General features: G+C 34.2%; 2 protein-coding genes across 2 annotated transcripts; both read right to left on the bottom strand.

Annotated features, from left to right (window-relative positions):
- Window positions 1-43: 43 nt before the first annotated feature.
- On the bottom strand, window positions 44-2,446 carry LOC7465553 (1-aminocyclopropane-1-carboxylate synthase). The gene is made up of 4 exons (XM_002310842.3): window positions 1,811-2,446; window positions 1,591-1,722; window positions 1,345-1,505; window positions 44-1,246 (listed from the first exon to the last, which is right to left on the bottom strand). Exons 1-4 carry the CDS (start codon window positions 1,955-1,957, stop codon window positions 283-285), a joined length of 1,404 nt encoding a protein of 467 aa, XP_002310878.1. The 5' UTR covers window positions 1,958-2,446; the 3' UTR covers window positions 44-282.
- Window positions 2,447-20,030: 17,584 nt separating this feature from the next.
- LOC7497729 (GTP-binding protein At3g49725, chloroplastic) lies at window positions 20,031-26,373 on the bottom strand. The gene is made up of 13 exons (XM_024605660.2): window positions 25,941-26,373; window positions 25,797-25,861; window positions 25,657-25,719; window positions 25,476-25,565; window positions 25,252-25,364; window positions 24,245-24,313; window positions 22,763-22,907; window positions 22,617-22,672; window positions 22,446-22,496; window positions 22,260-22,314; window positions 22,126-22,182; window positions 21,108-21,227; window positions 20,031-20,990 (listed from the first exon to the last, which is right to left on the bottom strand). The coding sequence occupies exons 1-13, from the start codon at window positions 26,299-26,301 to the stop codon at window positions 20,481-20,483; spliced, it is 1,755 nt and encodes a 584-aa protein (XP_024461428.1). The 5' UTR covers window positions 26,302-26,373; the 3' UTR covers window positions 20,031-20,480.

Raw genomic sequence — 26,373 nt, 5'->3', positions numbered from 1 at the left:
AGAATGGAAGACGTTTTTCATAATTATGTTAAATAACCCATAATTAATCACATTAGCATATCCTTTAATTGAAGAATTTTTTGCAAGGGACACGAGGTTTTAGGAAACAAATCTAGCTTAGAGCCACTCCAAATCCCGCAGGGATCGAGTGCGCTTTCTACAATTCAAAAGAAGAATTGAGAAAAACTTATCAACCAAAAATATATTTTTGGTGTGAAAAAAATTAAATGGATAAGAACTACTCTGTTTTTAATTATGTTCACACTTGACATAATTACCAGACTATCGCTCATCAGGCTCGCGGTGATCATGATCAAACGATAGTCGGAAAACCCACTTGGTGAGGAACTTTCTTCTTGAGCTTTTCAGCATTTGGTGATGGCTTTGATTTTTCATCGACTCCACAAATGACTTCAATCGTTGGATAGCAAGGTTTAATGTTTCTTCAGACATGTTAGCGAAGCATACTCGAAACCACCCTGGCTCGGTACAATGACAGGAAGAACCAGGAGAGATATTTAGCTTAACTTCATGAACAATCTTTTTCCAAAGTTCCATTTCTTCTGTAAATGTGTTAGAACTCAAGAGATGCTTCATGTTAACCCAACAAAACAAGCCAGCATTGCTCTTCAGGCAGCTGATTCCAGCCTTTTCAAGGCCCTTCACCAGCAATTTTTGACGTTGTTTAAGCCTCTTTTGATTCTCCGAGATATAATTCCTCGTAAACTTTTTGTCAGAGAGTAGAGCAGAGAGAAGATATTGAGTTTGAGAAGACACTAAACCAAAGCTAGACATTTTGGTTGCTGCTGATACAACCATGTCATCGTTGGAGTAAATTGCACCAACTCTAAAACCAGGGAGACCAAGATCCTTTGATAGACTATAGACAATATGAACTCGATTCCAAACTTGACTATTCTCACATTTCCTATCCTTCAAAACTTCCAAGATACTTACAAATCCCGGAGAGCTAAAAACTGTACCCGAATAAATCTCATCGCTTATGAGATGAATGCCCTTCTCGGTAACAAAGCTTAAAAGAAGATTCAATTCATTACCGGTCATTGTAGTTCCCAAAGGGTTTGAGGGGTTTGTGACCAAGACACCCTTAACCCGTAGGTTTCGCTTTTGTGCTTCTTGAAAGGCTTCTTCAAGGGCTGGTGCAGTGATTTGGAAGCCATTTGAACTTGTACACTGAATTGGTACAATCTCAACCCCAGTTCTCCACTTGAGATCTCTATCAAATCTGCAAGAATAATTAATTAATAAGTAACTTAGCATTTTAGTAACAGGGAAAGTATATAGGAAGATATATACAGTATACCATATAATTAATTAACTTACCCTGGGTAGTATGGAGTGGGAAGAAGGAAGGCCTCTCCTGGCTCAGCAAGGCAGAACATGAGTGTCTCATTCGCCGAAGTTGCACCGGCAGTGAGTACTATTTTGTTTTGATCAAATCTTACTTTGTTGCCTCTTATTTCTGCCATGAATTCTACCAATGCCTGTAAGAACAAAGAAAAAAATATTGGAACACGTAAATCATTTATATATTAGTTTTATGACTTGAAAAAACAATAATGGACTTACTTTCTTGAACTCAGGAAGGCCATGATAATCTTGGAAAAGAGCAAGCTCTCTAAATATGGACTGTCCATCTTTTTTGAACCCAGCTGCGCCCGGGTTCTTAGCCAGCCATGACTCGAGAAGATCAAAGGAGAGCTGCAAATAATAGCAAAATGGAACGTAAGCTACCATGTTATTCTAACACACCCACACCCACACCCACACACATGCATGGTTTTCTGACCTGATTCTCTGCAAGACCCATCTGAATGATGCCTGTTGGATTCTTGATCTCGTCGTATGGGTTCTTCTCGTATTCCTGCCATCCTAGGAAGTAAGAGGAATCTTGCCCATGAGTATTACACGTGGCTTTCCTAGACAACAATCTCATCTTGGTATGTATTGAACAAGCTGTAAATAATGTTGTTTCGAAGCTCAAATATGCAAAAGCAAGAAATAACTATAGATATAGTCGAGGACACGATATATAGAAGAAGAATTGGAAGGAGAAGTCTTTGGTTTGAGTTTGAGTTTGAGTTGTATAAATTTTGAAGGGGAATTGAATTGTGGGTTGGTGCTGTAGTGGTGACTGCATCTCAATGTAGCTAGCATATATAAGAAAGAGAGATTGGCAAAAGACAATTTTGACCAGAGACAGGATTTCTTATGCTTAGTAATTAATTTAGAAAACCAAACTGATGTTAATTACGCGTCAATCCCACAAGACATCACACATTTCTATGCTCAAATAATTTGGTGTCAACATTCATAGTGATACCCTCTTACCATGGCGCCGATTTAGATTGATAAGTATGCTCCACCAAATACAAAATCGCCTGGGCTCTATGTGTATTAATAAATTTTTGGATATGGGAATTCATGTAGGAAGTAGAAAACAAAACAATCCTAGTGTTAATTAAGACTAAAGAGAAAAGGAAAGAGATTTGTAGTCCTGCTCATGTAACAGTAGCCTTCTTTAAAGGCCATACCGACAGGAAATATGGCTAAAAAGTGGCCCACAAGGTAACTTGAACTCTAGAGGGCGCCACCACCGAGGGTCCATATGCCTGGCCTATTACTCAATACCAAACCCATGTCGGCCACATTCTCCCTCTTTAGCCTTCAAATTGGTCCATTATGTTTCTGCTTATTTTTTTTTTTTTTTGTATATATATATATACACACACCAACCTTTTGATTTGAAGTCAAACATTTAGTCTTTAATGGAAACAAATTAGTTGGTATCATATATTCTGGGTAGGTGGCAGCACAATAAATCAAGATATTGGGGTAAAGGGGCTAGTAATGGTATCAGTAATAAGGTGGCAGCCACAACAGACAATGCTGATAGAAAAAATATTGTTGGTAAATTATAATAATATTTATCGATAGAAAATCACGTTACTATTTTTTTTGATAATAACCAACAAAAAATAATTATTTGATGTATACCAAGGGAATTACCGATTGAATTCAGAGAATAAAAAAATTGAGTAAGTATTTCCTTGTTAATTTCATCAAAAAAAAATATGAAAATTACTGATGATAATTAATCGTTGCTAGTTAATATCGAGGAATCCATTTATAATATTAAAGTTATAACTAGTAGGACGACCCCCTGTCCCCTTCCCTTATTTCTTCTTTTTTTTTCTTGCAGAAAATAATGCCCTCTCTCCTATTTTGTCACAAATATAGCTCTTGTCATCACAAATTCAGTCACCCTAACACTTAGTCTACTAATATTCTTGTCCTGGTTCTTTTTTTTAAAAGATTCGCCACATCAGGTTAGCAAACCTATCTATTTTTTTTTTGTAACCCATTTGTTTTGTGTTATTTTATGGTATTTTTGTGTAGTATATGTTATTTGTTTTTGTGTTTACTTGTTTTATAGCTTTTTTTCTAGATAAGTTTATTATATGAATGTATGATTAGTACATGTTAGAGTTTGTTTGAGATTTTGGAAAAATATATTTGTTTGTCATTTGATGCAATTGAGTTTGATTTTATAATTTAAGTTTGTTATAATGAAATAAATAATGAATTATTTAATGGGCACATTTCATAGTTTGTTAATTTTATTGTTAAGTTGAAAATTTTTATAAATTTGAAGAAATTTGAACTTTTGGAGAAAGTTGAGAAATTTGAATTTTTGAAGAAAATTGATAATGATTAAGGTGTACTATTAAAATAAATTGAATAAGTTTGAATTGAACCAATGATAACTAATTAGTTGGGTATCGATAATTTATTTAGTTCATATTATTAATTAATACATGTTGTTATTAATATTGTATATGGGTTTCATATAAATAATGAATTATTATTGTTAAATATATTGAGTTTCACCAGAAGGGTTATGCAGGATTATTGTAATGGTGCTGAGAGTTACAATGTGAATTTTTTTTTATAGGTTTTGGTTAATTGTTTATTGGTAATGAAAATTCAATTAGGAGATCATTATTATTATTATTTATTTTTAAGTGCTGGTTTGATAAGTAAATTTTAATAAATTCATGTGAAGTGCATGTTGGTGTGTAGTGTGATATTATGGAAATGGTAAGGTGAGATTGAAGAACTTGATTGTGTAGAAGAGTAATGGAACTGTGATAAAAATTGTTTTGAGTAGACTTCTGTATATGAAAGGTGCTGTAGAATTTTTTAAAATAGAATATAGTGACAATATTATTTTTTTTATCAAATTTGTTTTGGATAGACTCCCGTATATAGGAGCATTATTGGTTCTTCTGGTAGCGTATATGATGAGCATGAGCAGACAATGTCGCTAGGTGCTGACCATGATGAGGCACCTTAGGCATAGGTGCCCTCTCTTAACGCAGCTCATTGAGTGCGAGAGTGACTCATAGAGCAGGTTTCCTTTCTGAGAGGGATGTTTGCACCAGGAAGTATATTGCTTAGTGGAATCACAACCATAACATGTAAGTTTGTTTTCCTTTTCTACACGATAACAAATTAAACAAAAATGGATAATGTTTGAATAATTAATTTTAAGAAATGGATTAAAATTCAAGCTTACAAATGTTGAGGTTGTTGGCATAATAACATGGGTAATGAATCATAGATGGAAGTGTCTTTATTTCAATGGAGTTCGATTTTCAAAAATCCTGAAATGAAGCCTGTGATTTATGATTGGTTTGAAAAGTTAAAAGTTAGTATATACATAAACAATTACTTTTTCAATATTTAATTCGATTAGTTTTTTTAATTTTAATTAAATAATTATTTTATGGAATTAATGTGCAAGAATTTATTGGGAGGAGACTAACAATGGCGTGGCTAGGAGAGTGTGGGAGAATCACAACATCATTAGGTAAGATTGAATTCAAATTATGATATTTATTTTTAAAATATTAAAATTTTAATTTTAGTTATCTTATTTGATTTTTTTATGAACCAAGTTACATGATTCTTGTATGATGCCCATAAAAAAACAAAGAAATATGCAAAAGATAAAGGTCTTCAAAGTTAGGAAGATGTAGCCGTGTTGAGGGGTTTCAAACCTTCGTATATCATAGAGGGTATCTAGGACACTTATCTCCAGCACGTGATGTCAGAACGTTTCTTGAGGCAATCACATTTAAGTTCAGAGAACCAGACCAGGGAGATTCATGGTTCCATGAACATGCACACTAGCGGATCCATTCTGTTCGTTTCGCATGCAAACAGATAGTAAGGTTCTGTTTTATATGATAATTGTTTTTTTAATTGTTGTATTATATGAAAAAAAAACTAACTATAGATTTATTTTGCAGGATATGGTGTTTAGGCATGATCTAAGATCAATAAAGCTTTCTACCGAAACCCACATGTAGAAGGAGGACAGATAGAAAAGGGTGCAACAGCTCGTGGATAGTTGACTATAAAATTTTATGGTGAGTTGAATTTGAACATTTTTTTAGTTATTATTTTTCTTATATTTGATGGTTTAATGGAATATTCCGTCGGTGTTTAAAGCTTGATTACATCTGAAATAAAATTACCGGTGGAATAATATTTTGTTAGTGTTTTGCTATTTTATGGTAGTGATTGATCGTGGGTTCATTCTCTTAATTAAAGTAAAAGAAAAACTAATTGGACTCAATCTTTCAATGTAGATCAAGGCATAGTTTACGGTGGATTGGAGCAATATAATGATAATTTTACCTTTCTAAAAGTATCAATGAACTAGCTATTCGGAATAATAAAGTCTTTTTGTAAGGATTCATTAGTGATTATCATATTGATAGTGGACAAGTCGGTCTTCTAATATTTTTAAATCACAGTTAAATGACTGAATTGTTTTCAAAAGCAAATTTTCTTTAAATAGGCGTTCATGGATATTTTTATATTTTTATATTTCAAAACATAGTCAAATGACTAAATTGCTCTTAAATGCAAAAGCAAAAAAAATCTTTACTTGCGTTCAAAGGCTTTTTCATATTTTTACTATGATTTTTTTTTATTATAATCAAGTTGGATGAGGGGCAACTTTGTAATTTATTAAATTATAAATATTATTGTTTAAAAAAAGTGGGTTGTGGACGTTTCATTCGGATGGTATTTGTTGCGATGTTTGAATTGTCTCGGCTGCCTCTCCATCCTTAGACAGCGATTGTGGTGAATATACATCTGATATAACATTAACGACCTTCCTCACTTTCTTTTCTTTTTTCTCCTTGATTTCCACACTTGACCCTCTAAATTTTAAAAATACCCTTTCAATTTGTTTTTCTTTCATATTTGGTGATTGTTCTTTTGATTACTATTTTTATTTGAAATAATTTATAAAATTGGATTTTTTTTTCAATTTTATCATTCTTTAATTTTTTTTATTTGTTAGATTTAGTCCCTTTTCTTTTGATTTCTATTCATTTTACTTGGAATAATTTTTAAAATTGATTTTTTTTTACGATTCCATGCTCTAGTTTTTTTCTATCAAATTTGATCTTCTTTTTATTTCTATTTTTTTTTACTTTGGCAAATATTTTAAATTGAATTTTTTGTTTTAGTTTCATCATTTAATATTAAATTAGTTAGGAATTGAGCTTTTTGATTGAGCACAAGTTTAGGATTTCATGGCTTGTGAGTTTAGGAGATTAACTCATGTTTAGGAGATTTGCTCAGGTGTGCTTGGTTTTTCCCTTTCTTTTAAGCTCATGTTTTTTTTTAAATGATTAAGCTGATTTTGAAAATGACTCGAGTTATCTTGAGTCTTTTATATGTCATTCTTTGTTAAATTTAGCTTTTTAAAAGATTTAAAAATAATTAAATTAAATTAATTGATTAAACATAAACATGAGATACTCAATTCATGATATTTTATTTGATTTGCTTTCTGTATCGTTGACATGACAGTGTGTGTCGTCTCTTTTGATGTTATCGTGTAGTCTTTAGTATTGACGTTAGAAAAATCTCAGTAAACTTTTTCTTATCATGAGAAAGTATTCATAAAGAATGACGACAAGTCTTCAATGAATATTTTTTCGTTATTTGACCTGACTCATGACATAATACAAGTGCGGGTCACATATTTTGTTAGGACTAAATCCTAACAACAAGAGATGCGAAGAAAAGATTGCTTTATTTCCTTTATTAATCGTACGTATGGCTCATTGTTGGTTCCCAATCCCATACTCCATGACCCCACTAATTGAACCACCGTCAATTTTGAGTAAAATGCCAACATTTTTCAGGATATATATATATAGCCAAAATCTTTGCTGTTTGACAAATAAAGCGAAAGGGATAGTTAATGTGCGTGTTTTTTATGAGTTGGTATGGTAAACGCAACCAGTAATTGCCAACAACCAACCGTCGGCCCTTAGTTTTTCTGCTCCCTGATTCTGACTACCCCCCAGACCCAACTGTCAATTAATACGAATGGCAATATTTGGGTCATTATGGTCATATATATGGTACAAACTAGCTAAGAATCCGTCTGGGGCAAAAGGGAAGAATCCCAAAAGATAGTGCACCCGTTTGGTCAAGAACAATGTCCATGTGGACTCCACACTATAGAAAAGAAATAATCGCACTTTTAACAGTATATTTAATCAAATATTTTAATTACATGTTTTCTCCCCTAGTAAAAAAAACTCCACTACTCAAAAGACACGGCACTCAAAAAGCTTACACCTATTTTCAACACCCTCAGAAAAGTAATTATTAAATTACTCAAGTTTTTTTTTTAAAAAATAGTAGTAAAAATTAGGGGAATAAGGTTGTTAAGAGTTTTACTTTGTGAGTTTTGTTGTAAAGAAGCTGCGTGAATTATCAAAGGCAAAGCTAGGTAGGTGAGGTGGTGGTAATGGTAATGGTGGTGTTGCATATGGGGGCAGGCAAGCAGCTACCAGATTTAGAGGACTTTTCTTTCAGGATATGATCTTTCTTTGCTTTATTACACCATTCGATTCAAGTGAAGTGAGGTACAGCTCATCAACATATAATTAGCATTCTTAATCTTTCCTTAATTCGAGCAGCAAGGTGGGTTAGCTCGTGAGAGTTGAAACTGCTGGGAAGTAGCCTGTAGTTAAGACTCTATATAATATATGGTTGGTAATTACATGCTTAATTGGCGGGGCCATTAATTTCAATTGCGTCAATGACCATAGCTAGGTGAAGGCTTCTCTCCTTTCCCTTGATTTTTCTTCTATTTTATTTTATTTTCGGTTTAGAAGTAAGTAGGCAAAAAAAACACCGGCTGCTTTATTTTTTTTTTTATTATTATTAATATAGGTGTTCGGATTAGTTTGCACGTACCTTAACTAATTAATCATACGAGTTCTGAAATTAACGACCATGTCAGTCTCTAGTGGTCCTGAAAGGACTCAAACTCATGATCATTGAAAATTAAACCCAAGATCTGATCAATGTTAAGATATAGAGTGGAATAAAATGTCTAACTCTTGAATGTGACTAATAATAGATATGAAAGGACAACATTGTATCCAGAATAAAGGGTTAATCCAAATCAAATGATTAAAAATATAGGGTCCCCCAATTCTTACCATCCATGCAGGTCTCCCATATATATAGAATGATCTGATTGATGCAATTTATGAAGATTTAGCCTTTGACAGACACAAGCTTTGCTATGGGACGACAAGCAAAGACATGATTCGAAATCCCAAATAATGTGATGGACACACACACCCCAGATTATAGTCAGTAAAATACATGGACTGTTTCTGTTTTTAAATTTATAATCAAGAACAGGATTCTGGGTCAGGAAATTATTGGTTTGTCGATTGATAAACAAAAACTTGCAAGATTTTGGTAGCTTCAAAAGAGTACTATCCAAATTAACATTTCGGCTTGATCTTAGGATTTTTCTTGGGTTATTTAGTACAAAAGAAACAGGCCCGATTGAGTTACAAGAAGCCAGTGCAAGTTGGCACATAATTAGTTGGGTGTTTAGAGTTCAAAAACACAAGAGAAAGGGGATCGAATAATTGAAGTGGCCACGTGGTTTGTAGTAGAAAAAGGGTTGTGATCGCATGTGAAACCCTCGTTTAGTTGCCCCCACACCGCAAGCCACTAGAAACACATATAGAGCAAGAATATGGGCTCGGGGACCAATTCGTAGACTGTAGTCCTCCATTGGTGACAACTAGCATGATGCTCACGTTATTCCATTCCTCGTAGACTTCCTAGGAGACACTGTCATGGACCCTTTGCTTCCTTCACTTCAACTACGTAGGTCCCTTCCCTAATCCTCCATGAGTGCTCTCTCTCTCCCTCTCTCTCTCTCGTGCAATTGAGCAAGTTGAGGCCATTCCCTGGTAAACATTTGGAGAGGTCAACGAAAACTAAAACTCACCAACTAATTTAGTGTGCATGAAAAACGTAAATTCCAAAGGGCTAAAGTAAACCCCAAGTATATTCTTTCTTCTTCCTTAGTTTTTTTTTTCTTTTTTTAATTCTTAATTAGCATTGACTTCAATAGAAGCGTACATGAAGTGATTCCACGGTTCATAATTCAAAGTTTGATTATAAGGGTTGCATTTGGTACATAAATAATTAAGAATACAATACGTTTAATACTCTTATAAATGAAGCAATTACAATGGTTGAATTTGGTACCTAGGGGCAATACCCTTCCATAGCAGTGGAGTGAACAAAAAAGTACCTGGAAATTCGATGTTATCAATTGTCGTGCTGCAAGATTTAACTGTATATCCTCCTTGTTTATGTAGCACCCACCGTTATAAGTCTACCCTATTTGTGTCCAGTTTGATCCCATTTATCAAAGTGTGTAGTTGTTGCAGCTGTGATTGTTCTTGAGAGCATAGGGTATGGCTCCGATCCAGTTGAGGTTCCACAACCATCCCCTGTTAGTATGCTCCCCCGTTACTGCCAGACACTCTGATTTAGTTATGGAGAGTGCATAGATTAATGGAAAGCACTCTCTCAAAATACCACATGGCAATTATATGTATGTCCAAAAACATGTTGTCTCCTCATTGCCAACTTTGAAGTAGCAGCTATTTTTCAAGAAAGAAGACATTGCAGTATCTATGTTGATAATTGAACTAATAGCAGTCCATATTGGTGGTGTGGGATTTTTAAATAGTGGAAGGCCATTAATGTAAGTTGGTCGGTATAAGTTGGTGATAAGATTCTGCCAGCCTCTTTCAGCATTATTAACTAGTCTTCAAAGCCTCTTGAAAAGCATTGCCTTGTTTTTCCCTACAAAGAGCCCAATACCCAATCCACCTTTGTTTTTTCCCCCGATAATCACATGCCAAACTGCCTTGCAAACCTTTCTTTCAGTAGATACACTAGCCCATAGAATTCTTCGATGTATTGTGGTGATCAAACGAGCTACACCCTTAGGCATGAGAAAGATAAACATGTAATACAATGAAAGAGATGAAAGGACACTTTTAAGAAGACAAACTCTTCCCGCCATGCTTAGCACCCTTCCTTTCCACATTCCCAGTCTTGTACGAATCTTTTTTATTATCGGCTTCCATGTTGAGAGCCTTTTCAGATTCGCACCCAAAGAAAGTCCCATGTATTTAAATGGCAATGTGTCCTAGTTGCAGTATATATATCACATTTACCATTCCAACAATATATTCTTCATCAAGATTGATTCCTACCAGAAAGCTTTTATGAAAGTTAATTCGCAGCCCTGATGCCATTTAAAACCAACATAAGATCCTCTTAGCATTCATTAATGAGTTGTAGTTGTTTTGCACAAAAACCAAAGTATCATATGCATATTACAAATGACTGATAAATGCCCCATTCCCATAAACAATGCCCTTGAAAAAACATGAAACTGATGCCCTTTGAAACAATGGAGTGAAAGAAAAGGTACCTGAAAATGCAATGTTATCAATAGCAGTGCTGCCAGATTTGATTGTGTAATCACCTTGTTTAGTTAGCTCTCATTTTGTTAAATCAGCCCTACTTGAGTTCAAGATGACCTCATTTATCATAGAAGAAAGTTGGTGTAGCTATGGTTGTTCTAAACTTGTTACGTACCCCAAAACAACTCTTTCACAATTGATCATTAATTCATCTGTTTTTTAAATTTATTTTATTAAATATAAATAGAATCTTCGTATTTCTCAATTAAAAAAAACTTGGTACAATAAAATGCATATATAATATTTATGTATTTTTTACTATATTAAAAAATATCTTTAAATCCTAGCTCCAATGCATCGCAGGTCTTAAAGCTAGTCTCCATTCTATTATAACAGCTTGCTTAGCTCCAAAGCCCTTTTGATTTCCAAAACTTCAACTTCACTGGATTCTTTGATGCATGTAGGGGTTGAGAAAACACACAGAACCCTGCCCATATAGTCTCGCAAAACCCCACCTATACCTAACAGGCTAACCTTCTCGGCTTTCCAGGAGAGAAGCCATCAATGTTCCATTTCAAAGCTCCCACATGAGGTTCTTTCCATTCCTGATGAACTCCAATTCGAACCGGATTAAACTATCTTTGAAATCCTTCCAAGTTATGGAAAATATCATTTTTAGTTTAACAAAATGATATTCATCAAAAGATTTAGCCCAAGAAGCCACTCTGTGAAAGATTATAGTAAAAAGACTATCCTAATCCGAAGGCACATTATTAAAGACATAATAATCATTACGAGCTAACCACACTAACCATAGGACCATATATAGTCAAAGAGTCCAAACTTTTTTGCTGAATAAAACCATGGATGAAACATCCCCGCTGTTGGAGAAGGTCACTTAAAGAACCCGGCACAATCCATTGGTTACCCCACCATCTAAGAACACGGCTCCATAAAATCCAAACTTGTCGGCAGTGAAGCAGAATACGTCCTGTAGTTTTGCAATTTGGGTTGGAGAAAAGGCGAAGATTCAACTATGACCCTATACTTTAGCCGTGTTCTTGTCTCTCCGAAAAGTTTGTTTAGAATTTGCCATTACAAAGACCTGCAAGCTAGGTTTACTTCGACTATTTCAAATATCCTAGTAGATTCAATTGATTATGAGCCAATTAGTTGTTAACTTCAACAACGTACATTAATAATGGAAACTTGCAATAAAATCTTTCTTCTTTGGTATCGATGTCGTTTCTTTACTTTGCTTTTTTTTTTTCTGAGTTTTTAATTTTGAAAACAACCTATATTAGAGAATAATAGTAGAAGAACTAGCAATTGGAGATATCACAAAAACATGATAAGACGTAATATGGCTACTGAAAAGTTTCTAAAAAGAAGAATAAAACAATGATACCAAACAAGCATGAACATAGATATATTCACTTAGAAAGTACTTATAAGTAGAATATACTTTCATTCAAACTTGGTGCAATGAGATGGGACTATTCTTGTCACTACAATGATTCAAAAGACATAAACAAGTATTGAAAAGAAAATATCTCTCGGCATCAGATAATAACCCAAACCTACATATTAACAAAGTCAACTGATTAAAACTAAAAAATGTAAGAAATCTATATTGCATTGTGATGGATTAGGATTTATCAGCATTTTTTCAAATATTTTTTTGTTAGTTTAAGTCTATTTTTATGATGACCCGGATTTTGGAGAGAATTTGGAAACAAGTTTAGGCTTAGGATTATGGCTTGACCTAACTCTTGGCCTCCTAAGATTTTTTACTGAATTTAGGCCCAGAGCCCAACTCTGTTTTCTCAAGCCCCTCGTCCGGCTCCCTGCACTTGACTCCCCTTGCTCGGTCCCCCGCACCCAACACCCCTCATATGACACTTATGGGCTCAAGCACCACACTTGATGCTCGTGGGTTTAGACATCACGTATATGCTCAGGTATCAAGTAGGTGCTTGGAGCCTATAGGCTTAGGCACCACACCTAAGCCCAAATGCCAAGCACACATTTGACATCAGTGGGCTCGAGCATCATGCTTAAGTCCATCACGCCTGAACCTTGTCTTATGTCCTGGATCCAACACTTATTCTCTTGGGATTTTTTTTTATCAAACCCAATCATTTTTGCTTGGATCATACTCAATATACACCTCTAGGTGTACAAGAGTCTCTCATGGCCTACCATATTTTTATCTCATTAATATTTGTGTAATGGATATTTATCTCTCATTAATACTATCAAAGCAAATGACTTTCCAACCCTCTTCCTCAAGCAAAAAAAAAGAGGTTCATGAGGTATAAATATTCTTGAACTACTCCGGTAAGGGGTTCATAATTTTTTTCATTCTCAACATATACACACGACACCATTTTCTCTTATAGAGCATTCATTACATGTCAAAACAAGAATAGACAACCATATTCTTAGGATTTAACGCTCTTTTACATGTTTATTGCACTTCCTCTCTATAAAGATATTGACTTAAGCATCTAAAAGTTCTCAAATCCATCAAAGAAGACTGTTTTGTAGGAATATGACTTTCTACATCAAACTACCACCCACCTTAGCTAAAAAGAATGGATCAGATTGCAAGAACATGTGATTAATCCATTATTTAACCATAAAAGTCCTATTCTTAAACATCTTGGACTAGAAAAGACTTTAAGAAACAAAAAAGATTCTTCAAGTCAATTTCTTCTTTGTAAGATTTTTAAGATTACAGATGTCTACAAAACACTAAATGGCCAAATTCAGAAGTGTCAATTTATAAAGGACTAATTGGTGCAATTACCAAATGGTGATACAAGATATTAACAATCAAGTCATGTGTCCTTATTGAGGCATTATTTTTATTGCTCGAACTTGAAAAGCTCGAATCAAAAGGTGAATATAGAAATAAATCAATAACTGAACCAATGAATAATCTAGTGCTTTTTTGGTATGCTTACTAAAAATTAGATAAATTCATATTCATGTATGCTCCTAAAACTTAACATGAAATTGAAATCTAATATGTTTAGAAATAGGGTGAAAACAACGATATTCCTTTATGTCCAATTCCAAAAAAAAAACTTATATAAATGTAATTGTGGTTGTAATTTGTTATGCTTGTGAGGTTGAAAAAGAACAAAGCACATACAACCAATGAAAAGAAAAGGCTATACTTAGGAAGTATATCATAAAGTAATTCAATGGAATTCGATTAGAAAGAATGGAAGAAGGAAGTGATCAATGTAATAAATAGTGGTTAAGACAGGTTCTCTCCAGAAAGATTCAGAAAAATATATTAAATGAAGTAATACTTTTATAGAATTCAAAATATATCCAATTTTATATTCATCTCTACCATTTTGTTATTTTATTGAGAAGTACTTGGCATGATATTTGATATTTTAATGATAGTTTAATTCGAGGGTAGCAAAAAATCTAAAAACTTTATTCTATAACATTGTCAAAAATAAATACTTTATTAGACTTACAGAATTGAGTGAATATCATGGTTGAAAATTCTCAATAAACATAAGGCAATTCTTATCTATATTTTAAAAGACTTATCCGTATAAACCTAGAAAAATAATCAATAAGTACTATAAAATAACAAGATCTGGAGCCGGCACATGCCCCAGATATCTTAATGAACTAAATAAGAAAAAGAGTGTGAAAATGATTCACTATTAATAGTAAGCCTTTTGTTTTCTAAATCGATAGAAAAATCCAGTAAAATGACTCATTTATAAATAGATTTTAATGATCCTATATGACATGGAACATCTAATTGAAGAGTACATAGACCCAATTGATAAACAAATCCAACTTCAAAGAATCATCTCAACCCAATAGCTTAACCTGTTAAGTGAGGTTCCAAGATATGATTTATATTATTTTCTAACACACCCCCTCAAGTGAAAGCTCTTTGGGCTTGAAACTTGCACAGACCCACACTACCTTGTGCTTAATTTTTATCAAATAAATAGGGATGGTGATATTCGAACTCGTGACCACAATTGGTCATCAAGGCTCGGATACCATGTCAAAAAATCATCCCAACCCAATAGCTTAAATTGTTAAGTGAGGTTTCAAGATATGATTTATATTATTCTCTAACATACAACAAGTAAGCTTTAAAGGTTAAAAGAGTATTGTTGCTTTGACATATCATAACTTTTGAATTAAATGTCTAATTAAGGCAATAAGCTCAATCCGAAGATTTGATTCAAAACTCTAAAGACTTGTAATGACTAAAATGTCATCAATGTATGTTCTAAATATCAAAAACCACTCTAAAATGTCACAATTCTAGTCCTTTTTATGATTTGAATTGCATACCAAACCTAGATTGCTTCTATTTGTAATTAAAGCTTTTGATTTCTCCACTTATTTATTATTTACACATTTTTTTTTATTATTTCCAGATTTGATCTTGATTTTAATTTTCTATTTAGCCATTGGTCAACAAGGACAAACTATGCAATCAACTTTATAGGCTTTTGGTAGTTTAGTTATCAATTAATTAGATTTTTTTGAATTTTCTCTTATAGTTTTGTTGCGTTACGTACTTTCTTAAAATATTTCCTAGTGTTGTAAACTCGATTATCTTTACACTACTATACTTTACATCAAGTGGTATTAAAGAGATATTGGCATAACTATTGGATAATAGTTGTAATGCCCGTCCTAATGGCATAAGTCAAAAGATGCAGGGCATCAAAGATGTTTTCATGGATCTTTAAGAGACTCAAGGTAACTAGAAATGATAGCTAAAGGTCTAGAGTAGAGGTTTAGCCATGTGTAAACTAAGTTTCATGAGATGAAAATTTATTTTGAACAAAGTTAGATCACCCCAATAAAGAATGGAATAACGTTAGGGATATATAAAAAGATTTACTTAGCAATGCACCCGTTATGAGACCCATTTTTAAAACCAAGCCCATATTTTTACTAAGCTCCCGTGGAGAATTTTGGTAGAGAAGTAATAAGAAGGGGAAATTTTGTTGGACACCGTGGTGGAGTAGATAGAGAGAGACATGATAGGATTAATCATGACTTTAGTTAATTTTATTTAAAAATTGACATTGCCATTTTTAATTGAGATATTGGAATATAGGGTTTTATAAAATGGCTTGATTATATGTAATAGGGTGATGGAATGCACAAAACTATCAGAGAAAGAGAAGACATAGATGGTCGACATTAGATTAAAAAGGGGGGCTTCATCATGCTTTTAAAGGATACTTGACACAATAAATGCAGGAAGTTGTTAAAGAATAATATAATTTATATCTTGAGATCTCACCTAAAAGTTTAAGCTATTGGGTTAAGATGGTTCTTTGACACAGTATCAGAGCCTTGATGACCAAGCAGTCATTATTTTGAATCTCACCATCCATATTTATTTGATAAAAAATTAAGCACAAGGTAGTGTGAGCATATGCAAGTTTCAAGTCAAAAGAGTTTTCACTTGAGAGGGTGTGTTAGAGAATAATATAAATTATATCTTGGGACTTCAACTAAAAACTTAAGCTTAGGCCACATATTAAGTATTGGTTCAAACTAAGATAGTCATCGAGAGATTAATTTCTTTCCCTTGATTATGAAAAATATATATTATATGGTATCAAACATATTGCAATTATGTGTGAGTGTGAGTGTGTAAATTCTTGAAAAGTGATAATGATTCTTATCTTTTTAAATAAAACAACCACATGTCATTTAATTAAAAATAGTAGTTATTCATTTTGTGTTTTTTTAGCAAATAGCTGAGATCAATTATCAATAAAAAAGATGAAGATTCAAGTTATTTATTAATGATCAAGTCATGTTTAGAATAGGAGTATGTTGGTGAATGTTGCAGTATAATTAAAGTTCTAATTAATATATACAACTACTAGGAAAAGATAAAGGAATAGAAAGCACGAATTCTATTGGGATATTTCAAGTTATAAAATCCTTATTTGCCATTAATAAAATGATTGAAAACTGCAATGTTTATTGAATGAAGTATCAAATAAAATTTGACAAAGTTTTCTATATCAAATTAATTAACTTTCCAGTAGATTTCAATCCTATTATTAGAAACGTCTTTAACTAGACAATTATATATGAAAGAAAATGGCTTCGAGATCCTCGCTAATGACTAAATTAACAATATTAAGTTATCCTACCTAAAATTAATTTGTTGAATTTAGCATTTATTTGATAATCAAATCAATAAATGAATCCAACTCGATTCATCGAAGAGGAAAATCTAGTTGCTCTCGAAGTCAACACTACAAATTTATAAACCGATCGAGGACCCATATTTAAGCCAGTCCAAGTCTTGCATGTTATAACAAACTAGTTGAGTTTTGTCTTGTTATATCCAAGTGGGTCATTATGGGGTAACAGTCAAGCATGGAGTGTATACCGACTCGCACATCAAGTGTTCTCTCAGCTATAGAAGCTAGCCTCTTTCCAATTATTTGCAGCAATTATCCAAATCAAACAGTTCCAACCAAGCCATGTTGCATCTTCGAATGGCGACTCAGTCCAGCCTAGCTTGAATGTGATTTCAGTTCCTCGTGGCCTCCACTGACCGCAGTAATTGTTCAATACACGCGTTGGCCTTCAATGTTATTTGCATGCTAATCGTGTATTGTTTCAACTTGGATACGACTCTTGTTTCACAACTCTTACTTGACGCGCTTTCTTTATCATCTTTACCGACCAACATTAATGCACGAGCTGGTTAATTTTGACTAATATTTCTCAGAAATAAATGTATTTGGGGGGGGAAAAAGCCTCCATACGCAGTAAGTTTTTAAGGATAAATTCTGAAATACGAACATTAGACATACCAAATTAGAGACCAAAGACCCTTCTCTCTTCTTCCTCTACTCTTGGATTAGATTTTTCGTCAACCAAAGCTAAATTCATCGATTCTTAGGCTAGATCAACACAGAATCATAGCTAACTTCTTGATCGGTTCTAAAAACTGAATTTCTTGAGATCTTCACGATTCCATGTTCAGTGTCACACAAAACATGGAGGAACTTATTACATGATTAACAGTAAGTAAGTATTTATACTTGTTCCAAGTGGTGGGGTTAGCGATTGTATAAGAAGACCCAGCACAGTTTAATGGTTTATAAAGATTAAAGGCCCATAGAGTTAATGGATGATGGACCCAGAGCCAGTTAGAGTAGCAAATGCTTGTGTTGATTCTTGTCATTTTGAGTCCTGAATCGAAGTGAGGAGTTTCCTGTCTTCCAGATGAGAAAACACCAAATGAAATGGGCCAGACATGCATGTCATACTCTTACATAGCCCTTAAATCCAGTAAGAAATGGACCCCTTGTGCATATATTAGCCACCAGATCTTGAACATAGCTTCTGTTCTGCTGCCACAGGTGGGCATGTTACAGGTTTCCTGGCACTTGCTCCCGGCAGGCACCAAGGCCTCGCTACTGGGTTGTAACTTTTTTAGGCTCTCCAAGAACTGCCTTTGTAATTCCTATCGGTTAATTGATGTGCTTAACTTTAATAATACGTATTCTCTAGCATATATATTCGATCGTATATCCTTATACATCAAGTATTTGAAGCAGCAACACAACTAATAGTGTAATTATCGCTTGAAAGATAGGCTTTGGAGAAATATAGTCACCAATAGCTTCGCAAGTGTCTTGTTGAGCTATATTTCTTACTAATTTTACAATAATTGGTTCAATAGTTAATAAGTATTAATTCAAAGGTATAAAGCGTGTATATTTATAATAAAATACTGCTAAAAATTGTCTTTAAAATTTTGTATAATTTTCTTATATCACTTTGTACTAAAAAGTCTCATATATTTATTTCAAGAATTGTTTTTTAGAAAAAGGAGCATTTTTTTGTTTTCTTGCAATGCACATGGTGGGCCTTTAGGTTCTCTTAAACCCAGCACAAGAGCCCATTCAAAAAGCATCTACAACATAAAAGATTAGTGAACTCACAATCAAATACTAGATAATGATAGAAGAAAGCGAACTAGTTCATGAGATTAACAATAGTGAGCTTATAAATCCATCATTTTGCTCTTACATGCTCAAACCTAAATACCCAAATCATATAATAGAAAATCTAATAAAACCATGTTTAGTTCAAGGTTGTTTTTGGCATCAAGGTTGGGTAACGTTTTTTAAAATATATTTTTTATGTGTTTTTAGATTATATTGTTAAAAATAAATTTTAAAAATAAAAAAATATATTATTCTAATATATTTTTTAACAAAAAACATTTTAAAAATCAATATTTATCACCGTTTCAAACACTTAATAACATCACTTCGCATCATGAAGGTTAGTTTCTCCAACAATACTATAAAAGCGAAAGTTAAACAAGAAAATCCAAATTTGACATCAACTATATCACTACCGTCGGATAGACATGTTAAGAGGAAAAGAATTTCCAACTCTAATTTACAAAAATTTCCTACAACCATCAACTATTTCAAAAATCAAAACTTGTGAAGAGATATATGTTTTATACGAAAGTAAATGAAGAGAGCTTCATTGTATTGCAGTTGCTCGTGCGGGATCAAAAGAGTATTGCTGTGGAATATCTACACAGACTATAAACAGACTATAAAAAGAGGTGCTGAATATAATATTTGAAAAAATAAGGATTAATTAATTACTTTCATTAACTAAAGGGACTAAGTTATTATGTAAATAATCAGCACTATATTTTATGGTCATCCGTGTTAACTTCGAACCCACGAAGTCTAAAAAATAATGAAACAACTTCAACTCTTGCAATGATTAATTTTAAACTTAAATTAAGCAAGGAATTAGGTTAGAAAATTTTTAGGTTAACCTAGCAAATGAGATTTACTACCAATGCTAAAGAGTCCGTATGGCGGCTGCACAGTAAACTAGTTTAACACTAAAAATTGATTGAAAAGGTCCGTTTACATCCAAAGTCAAAGCAAATGGAGTATTTGCAAGATAGAACCTGAAGTATTGAGAAAGAAAAAACGGGATAGATTTCTGATCAAACATCTTCTCCCAAAAAACTCAGCACCATGAATCCATCATTCCCTTTCTTAGAGCTCAACAAACAATGCCAAGATTTATACCATTTAAGGGGACTGCAATTAGGAGAAACAGGCATTAAGAACATTTAAATGCTTCCATTAATGTATAAACCTCCTACAGCCGCATCATTGCTTCAAGGGAAATTTACACCGTCTGTCTAGCAAAACTACAACACCACACCCAAATACTGAGCGGATAAGCATGCATACCCTAGCACCCCTTCAGGAACCTATTACTCTCCTCCAAATAAAATGCACTGCTCACCACACATACGTATCTACTTCTACTTTTTGCTTCAAAATGGCTGCCTTTGCCTTGACAATCTTTGAACAAAAAGTGAGCCATCTCCATCTTTTCGATTAGGTCCCCTCCATCTGCATTTTTTCTTACCAAGCACCAAAATTTATTCAGTGGAATATAATAGAGTGCCTCCATAATCGATCATCCATGCCTTGAAAACTTTTCATCTTATTTCCGTATTACTCTTAAGGGGAATTAAAAAATGTGCATCTAACGTTATTCTTGTCACTGTTCAGCAGCTGCTATACCAGCATCCTCTGTACGTGGAGGCCTCCATTTTTTATTAAAAAAACCCCTTTCCACTACATTTTGTTCCTTGAACTTCTCATCCTGAGTCTTTAGCCTGTCATCAATGAGTTCCAGCAATTCTTGCAAGCCAACTCCTGTCATGGCAGATATTTTGAGATGTGGACCATGCTGGGCCTGACATTGTAAAAAATTTTCCATCCCCAAGTCATTTAAGGCCTCATCTCGTTGCTCATCCAGAGTCTTCAACCAGTGGTCACCTACCATCTCTTGGTCATCTCCTGACAACAGCCAGTCGCCAGAGTAATCATCTTGCTCATTGTCTATCGTCTCTTCAAAATCTCCTTCACTTCTTCCAGAGAAACCATTGATCTCATCATCTGCTCCTGATGCTACATCACCACCTTCATCACCAGACAAACTGCTAGCCTCACCATCTTCACCATCACATAGATATTCATCAGCAACCATTTCTTCCTGGTAATCAATCTGAAAGGTTGCAAAATCCAATAATGTACAGTGATCTCTGGATACACTCTTCTTCATTGACATCTTCCATTTTTATTTAATTTTTCAAGGGAAAAGGATAGAGTATAATTGTATTACCTTATTCCAGACTTCAATCATATTCTGTAATTTCTCTTCTGACACTCCTATTTGCTGAAGAGCTTGCAACACAGTTGCTCGATGCTCCTCAAGATTAGGAGCAGTAGAGTCCATCAAATGCTGCATCAGTGTTATCAAGATACATCAGATGTGCATTGACAATGCTCTCTATAGATGATGAACTATATAAAATATGTGCTGGGAGATGCATTACAAGAAAAAGAATATACACGCCAATTGACCTAGGCTTACATCAGGCATAAGTAGCAGCAGGAAGAACAAATACATGAATAAAAGCATCATACGGAAAAAAAAAATACTAGTTCTAAATATGCCTACACTCTTATCTGATATTTCATGTTTGATACCAACTTTTTTAAGCCAAAAATTGAGCATAACAAACATTAATCAACAAAAATATCTTCATAATGGCTCAATGAACTGTGTGTGTGGTAGCTTAGCTTAGGATAGATCAGGCCTGGAAAAAGGAAAGGGGTTGCAATAAGTTGATAATCAGCATAAAACTTTGTCCTGTCTCATGCATGGATCATGCCAACCTAGACATAGGCTACATCAACACCCAGGTGTAGTGTTAAATAAGCATGAGGTTCCATCGCATTGCTGCATGCTTGGGAGTTGGGACAATATATTCTTGAAATTGGAACGGATTTGCTTTAAGATTGGGCTGAAATGTGCTAAAGGATCGATATAGTTGACCTCAACTAGTTTGGGGATAAGGCTTTGCTGTTGTTGTATAGGCTAAACCGGCTTGAACAAGGATGATAATATCCAATTATCCTTGGTTAATATTTGTGTATTTGATGTCACTCATCTTATATTCATTTCCTTTTTCTTAATGATTTGCCTCTCTTTACCCGTTTTCACCATCTTCATTTCAAACTGTTGCCATTTTGGGAAGATGGGTAATAAAATTAGTGCCAAAGTCAGCAACAAAAGAATCTACCATTAGGAAAATGATAGAAAAGTTAGCAAATGGTAAGGCAAGCAACTGACTTACCACAAGGAGGTCAGCTTCCACCACTTCCTCTAGAGTTGCACGAAACGCTTGCACCAACTAAGAGAGTAATTATAATGAAGAGAGAATAATGAATATGATTAATGAATCAGCAACTGCACATACATTTCACTTACCTGCACTGGCAAATCTGATATAAATCCCACAGTATCACCAAGAAGCACTTTCCTCCTGAGAATTATAGCTCAATCAGATAAATGAAGAAAAAGAATTATTTTCAAAAACACTACATTCAAGAGCTTCACTTCATCACACCACAGAACATAATAGAAAACAAATTAGATTCAACACCAACTTCTTACCCTGAAGGAAGAACAACACTTTTTAATCTAGCATCCAGTGTTGCAAACAGTCTGCACAAACAGCAAGTCCAATTAACTACTTACAAAAAACAATACTGATATTTCAAGTACCGAAGCCTGGTTCAAATGTGGAGCTTAAATCTAGAACATTTCATCAAGGAGATGAAATACCGAGAATCACTGTAAAGATCATTCCCTGAGAGTGCACTAACTAATGTTGATTTTCCCTGCAAGGAAAAAAAATATCATTACTGAGGATATTTAGCTTATTTGCATGGTAACAATTTTGAGATTCTGATCAGATGTCAATCACTTACAGCATTTGTGTATCCTACAACAGCAACAGTGGCCAAATATTGACTATCCAATTGACAATGCCTCTTACGAGAAGCTCGCTGCAAAGCTCGAGTACGACGAACATCTTTGATTTGGGTCCGCAAAGTCTCACGCCGTTCTAATATTCTGATATTGGAGTTCCATAAAACGAACATATGAACACACATAATATCAAAAGTGCATGCCATAGAAACCAAACCATGAAGATTTATCTAGTCTATGAAAGAGGTGAGCATTCAGGTAATTCAGATGAAAAATTGTTATTTTGGGTAATTAGCCAAAAATCTTTCCCACTACCCCGCCAAAAATAAATTTTCTTTAACCCAAATTTGCTTAACCTAATCGAGTAATTCTGGTAATTTGGATAAACCGAATGTTTACCCTTATTATTATTATTATTATTATTATTATTATCTTTTTACATAAAACTAAAAATATTAAAATTAACTAGCCAACATTAGGTCCAGATAAAATCAGAAGGCCATTAGTTTCAAGAAGTTTATATAAAAAATAATATAATAAAAAAATATATAATTCATTTGGGATCTCTGAATAATGTTATTCCATTTTTAAACAGTGAATCCAATAATCCAACAAATAAAACTAGCAAATTGCCTTGGAATCAAGTAGAAATTCCACTTCCGTCAAAATGAAGTGGAAGGTAACATCAAAAGTATAATAGTTATTTATGAGTGACCTAAGCCAATCAAAACTTTTTATAGAAACAACTTTATGTGTATCATAAAACAAATAAATGAAAAGTGTTACAAAAAACTGTTTCCCAAAATATTATGTCATGAAAAACAGAGCCTTCCAATCTATTTCTAAGCAATGACAATGCAGGAAAATGTAAGAGCACATGATGGAATGAGAGGCGACTTTAAACAATGTGACAGCATAGTAAAACACTCTAACCTGACAAAAGTGTCAGGAGTTGATTAGATTCCAGAACTTTTTGAAAAACCATAAATGACAGAAAACTGGCAGTTGAGTAGCATAGAACTCTGGCAAGCATAACAGTTACAGGAAAAAGTGATCCAGATTTATTTTCTATTGAAACAATAATTTCACAAAAATGCTCAAGAATAGCTTCTAAGGGCATATTTCAGGAAAAATAAAAAATGCACTCATCATAGAAAAAAAATTCAGATTTGCATTTATTATACTCTTTTTTTTCTTCAATATTTAGTACTACAAAAATATACCAAAAGATGTCTTCATGTAGCATATTTCACACAAGACAGCCCATGTATAGTATTTGGCAACACGACATGCTTGATACCAGAAAGTTGCAAACAGAAGTAGCCTGGACATCTGGAACTCCCTCTAAAATATGTGTTATTATACTTCATGTAAGTACTGACTAGATTTTTATCATTTGAGTACCACTGACATATAATGCAGGTCATTCCTCTAAAAAAAAGCGTTTTAATGTAAAACAAAAATAGACTCGAGGAGCAAACCTTCGCCGCTGAAGCTGAAGCTCAGTTTCTCCAGCACCACTGGTAAAGCCACGCCCTCCACTTCCTCTCCTGTAAACAATTTCCATGCAAATCAACACTTTTCCTAGCAAATGATAACTGATATATGCAAACAAGCATGTGCAAGCACACTCACTCAAGTGTATATTGAGGAGGGGGGGATATAGGGGTAGTTGTCGTTGCCAAGAGTAATTATACATTCCTAAACCAAAGATCATTCAAGCTAAGCAGGTGATAAATGCCAAAACAAAATTCAAGCAAATCTCATGAAACATATTAGGAGCCAAATATCCAGGGTTTAAAGGATGAAAGCATTCAGGTACTGTGGCCACCAAAACAATAATAAGAATAAAAGTGAAACAATATAAAAGCCATCAAATATTGTCCCTCCTCAAAAAGTTATGCCTCTATGAGAACATGTGATTTCCAGTGACATAGACTATGCAGGGAGATAACCAGTTCAGGTCAGTAAGTCCTTTTGTCTGGTTGTGGTGCCTATGATGGATCGTTTAGTTGATCAATGTATTTTTCAAGAAAAATCAGGTAATGCAACTCTACCACAAATCAACATTCAAACTCAACCAAATATCAGAATTTGAAACAGGATAACTTCCTGAGCCCAATTTTCACAGAGCAGGTGCCGGTGCAAAACAATGTTTTTCCTAAGAAATTAAGCTGCATGATGAGTTTTGATTGCATGGCATGTATTGCACCCATAGAAAAAAATTTAAAGATCAATCTAATTAGCTTTGTCCATCTCAAAAAGAATACAAAAAAAGGTCAATATTATCTGTTTTTGAGCTGGAGGACATGGTTGTCAGAAACAGAACATGCTAGCCACTAATGAAGATAAACTTCCAACTATATGAAGCTCTCAAGAAAGATAAACAAATGAACAGGGTATTAGGGCAGTGTAGCTTAACCAAAAATGAGAACCATTTAATACACTTGCATTAAAAAAATTTCTTAATCAAGAACAACAAATTCACCCTCGGGCACTAACAACTTCAGCATCTCCAAATGCTCCGAAAGTCAAGCGACCATCACTACTACGTACTCGAACAAGTCTACTCTTTGCATACATTAGAGCCGCTAATTCCGCCTGGAAAAAAAAAATTACAACCAAACAGTCATTAGCCAAAACCCATGGGGACAGGACTAAATCTACACTGAAGTAAAATGTAGCGTAAATAAATCTTGTCAATAACTAAACCTGAAGTTTCGCCTCCTTTGTATGGGCATGAGCATTGAATATCTCTATTATAAGTGACACCCGGTCTAACACAGGTTTATTCCATTTCCGCTGAAATAACAATGAAAAAAAAAAAACAGCAAAATCAATATACCAAAATAATCATCATCTCCAAAAATAAAAAATAAAAATAAGAACCTGCCTCCAAATTCCGCAGTTGAATCCCACTTAAAATAGCATTCACAAACACAGCATCAACATCATCCTGTTAAAAATCACACATTATCATTGTTTTTTCTTCAAAAACAAAAGGTTTTTTTTAAGGAAAAATAAAATTCTTGCCTTTGACTCAATTGCTCTGATATGGCACAAGATATCGTCTACAGTCCCAGTCCCAAAGTAAGTATCTGCCCATACCAAATTGAATCAGATTATTAAATCAAAGAAAAGCAAAGGAATTGATTAAGTTAGGAAAGGAAAAAAAACCTGCTCGAGCTTTGGAGGAACGGAAGATGGGATTTTGAACGAGGATGTGAGGGGGCAAGGGTTTATCGAAGAAATCAGAATCGAAGTACCCATCACGCTGTTCTTCGAGGGAATTGGCGAGGCATAGAGCTTCGTTGAGCTTGGCTTGAAGGAGAGTATCGGGGCGGAGACGAGGCTGCACCACAAAGAGTCGAGGTGGGCTTGTTGGGTCTCTGTTGAAGGACGAATCCACTTGGTTTTCGTTCTTTCTTTGCCGGTTTGAAGACGACGAGTGATATGAGTATGAAGAGAGGACAGTAGTATTTTGGGGCTTCAGACACCGCCTTAACCGTACTGCCACTCCTAGCATTCCCATTCCCATGCTCTGCCCCGCTTCCCCTACACCTTTGTTTGTATAGGGCAACGGACAAGAGATGAAGCTCGATTCATTCTG

This window comes from Populus trichocarpa, chromosome 7, assembly GCF_000002775.5.
Source record: "Populus trichocarpa isolate Nisqually-1 chromosome 7, P.trichocarpa_v4.1, whole genome shotgun sequence".
In the NCBI taxonomy this organism is placed as follows: domain Eukaryota; kingdom Viridiplantae; phylum Streptophyta; class Magnoliopsida; order Malpighiales; family Salicaceae; genus Populus; species Populus trichocarpa.
The sequence above is the reverse complement of the archived record's forward strand: the minus strand, read 5'-3'. Positions and strand labels throughout refer to the sequence as shown.

What these genes read in the sequence shown, in the direction of transcription:
- LOC7497729 (XM_024605660.2), bottom strand. Translation starts at nt 26,301, where the DNA reads ATGGGAATGGGAATGCTAGGAGTGGCAGTACGGTTAAGGCGGTGTCTG. An exon ending in TTCCTCCAAAGCTCGAGCAG is followed by an intron (nt 25,862 to 25,940) that starts GTTTTTTTTCCT and finishes TGGTATGGGCAG; the next exon opens with ATACTTACTTTGGGACTGGG. An exon ending in CAAAGGAGGCGAAACTTCAG is followed by an intron (nt 25,365 to 25,475) that starts GTTTAGTTATTG and finishes TTTTTTTTCCAG; the next exon opens with GCGGAATTAGCGGCTCTAAT.
- LOC7465553 (XM_002310842.3), bottom strand. Translation starts at nt 1,957, where the DNA reads ATGAGATTGTTGTCTAGGAAAGCCACGTGTAATACTCATGGGCAAGAT. An exon ending in TGGGTCTTGCAGAGAATCAG is followed by an intron (nt 1,723 to 1,810) that starts GTCAGAAAACCA and finishes TATTATTTGCAG; the next exon opens with CTCTCCTTTGATCTTCTCGA. An exon ending in CCCACTCCATACTACCCAGG is followed by an intron (nt 1,247 to 1,344) that starts GTAAGTTAATTA and finishes TTATTCTTGCAG; the next exon opens with ATTTGATAGAGATCTCAAGT.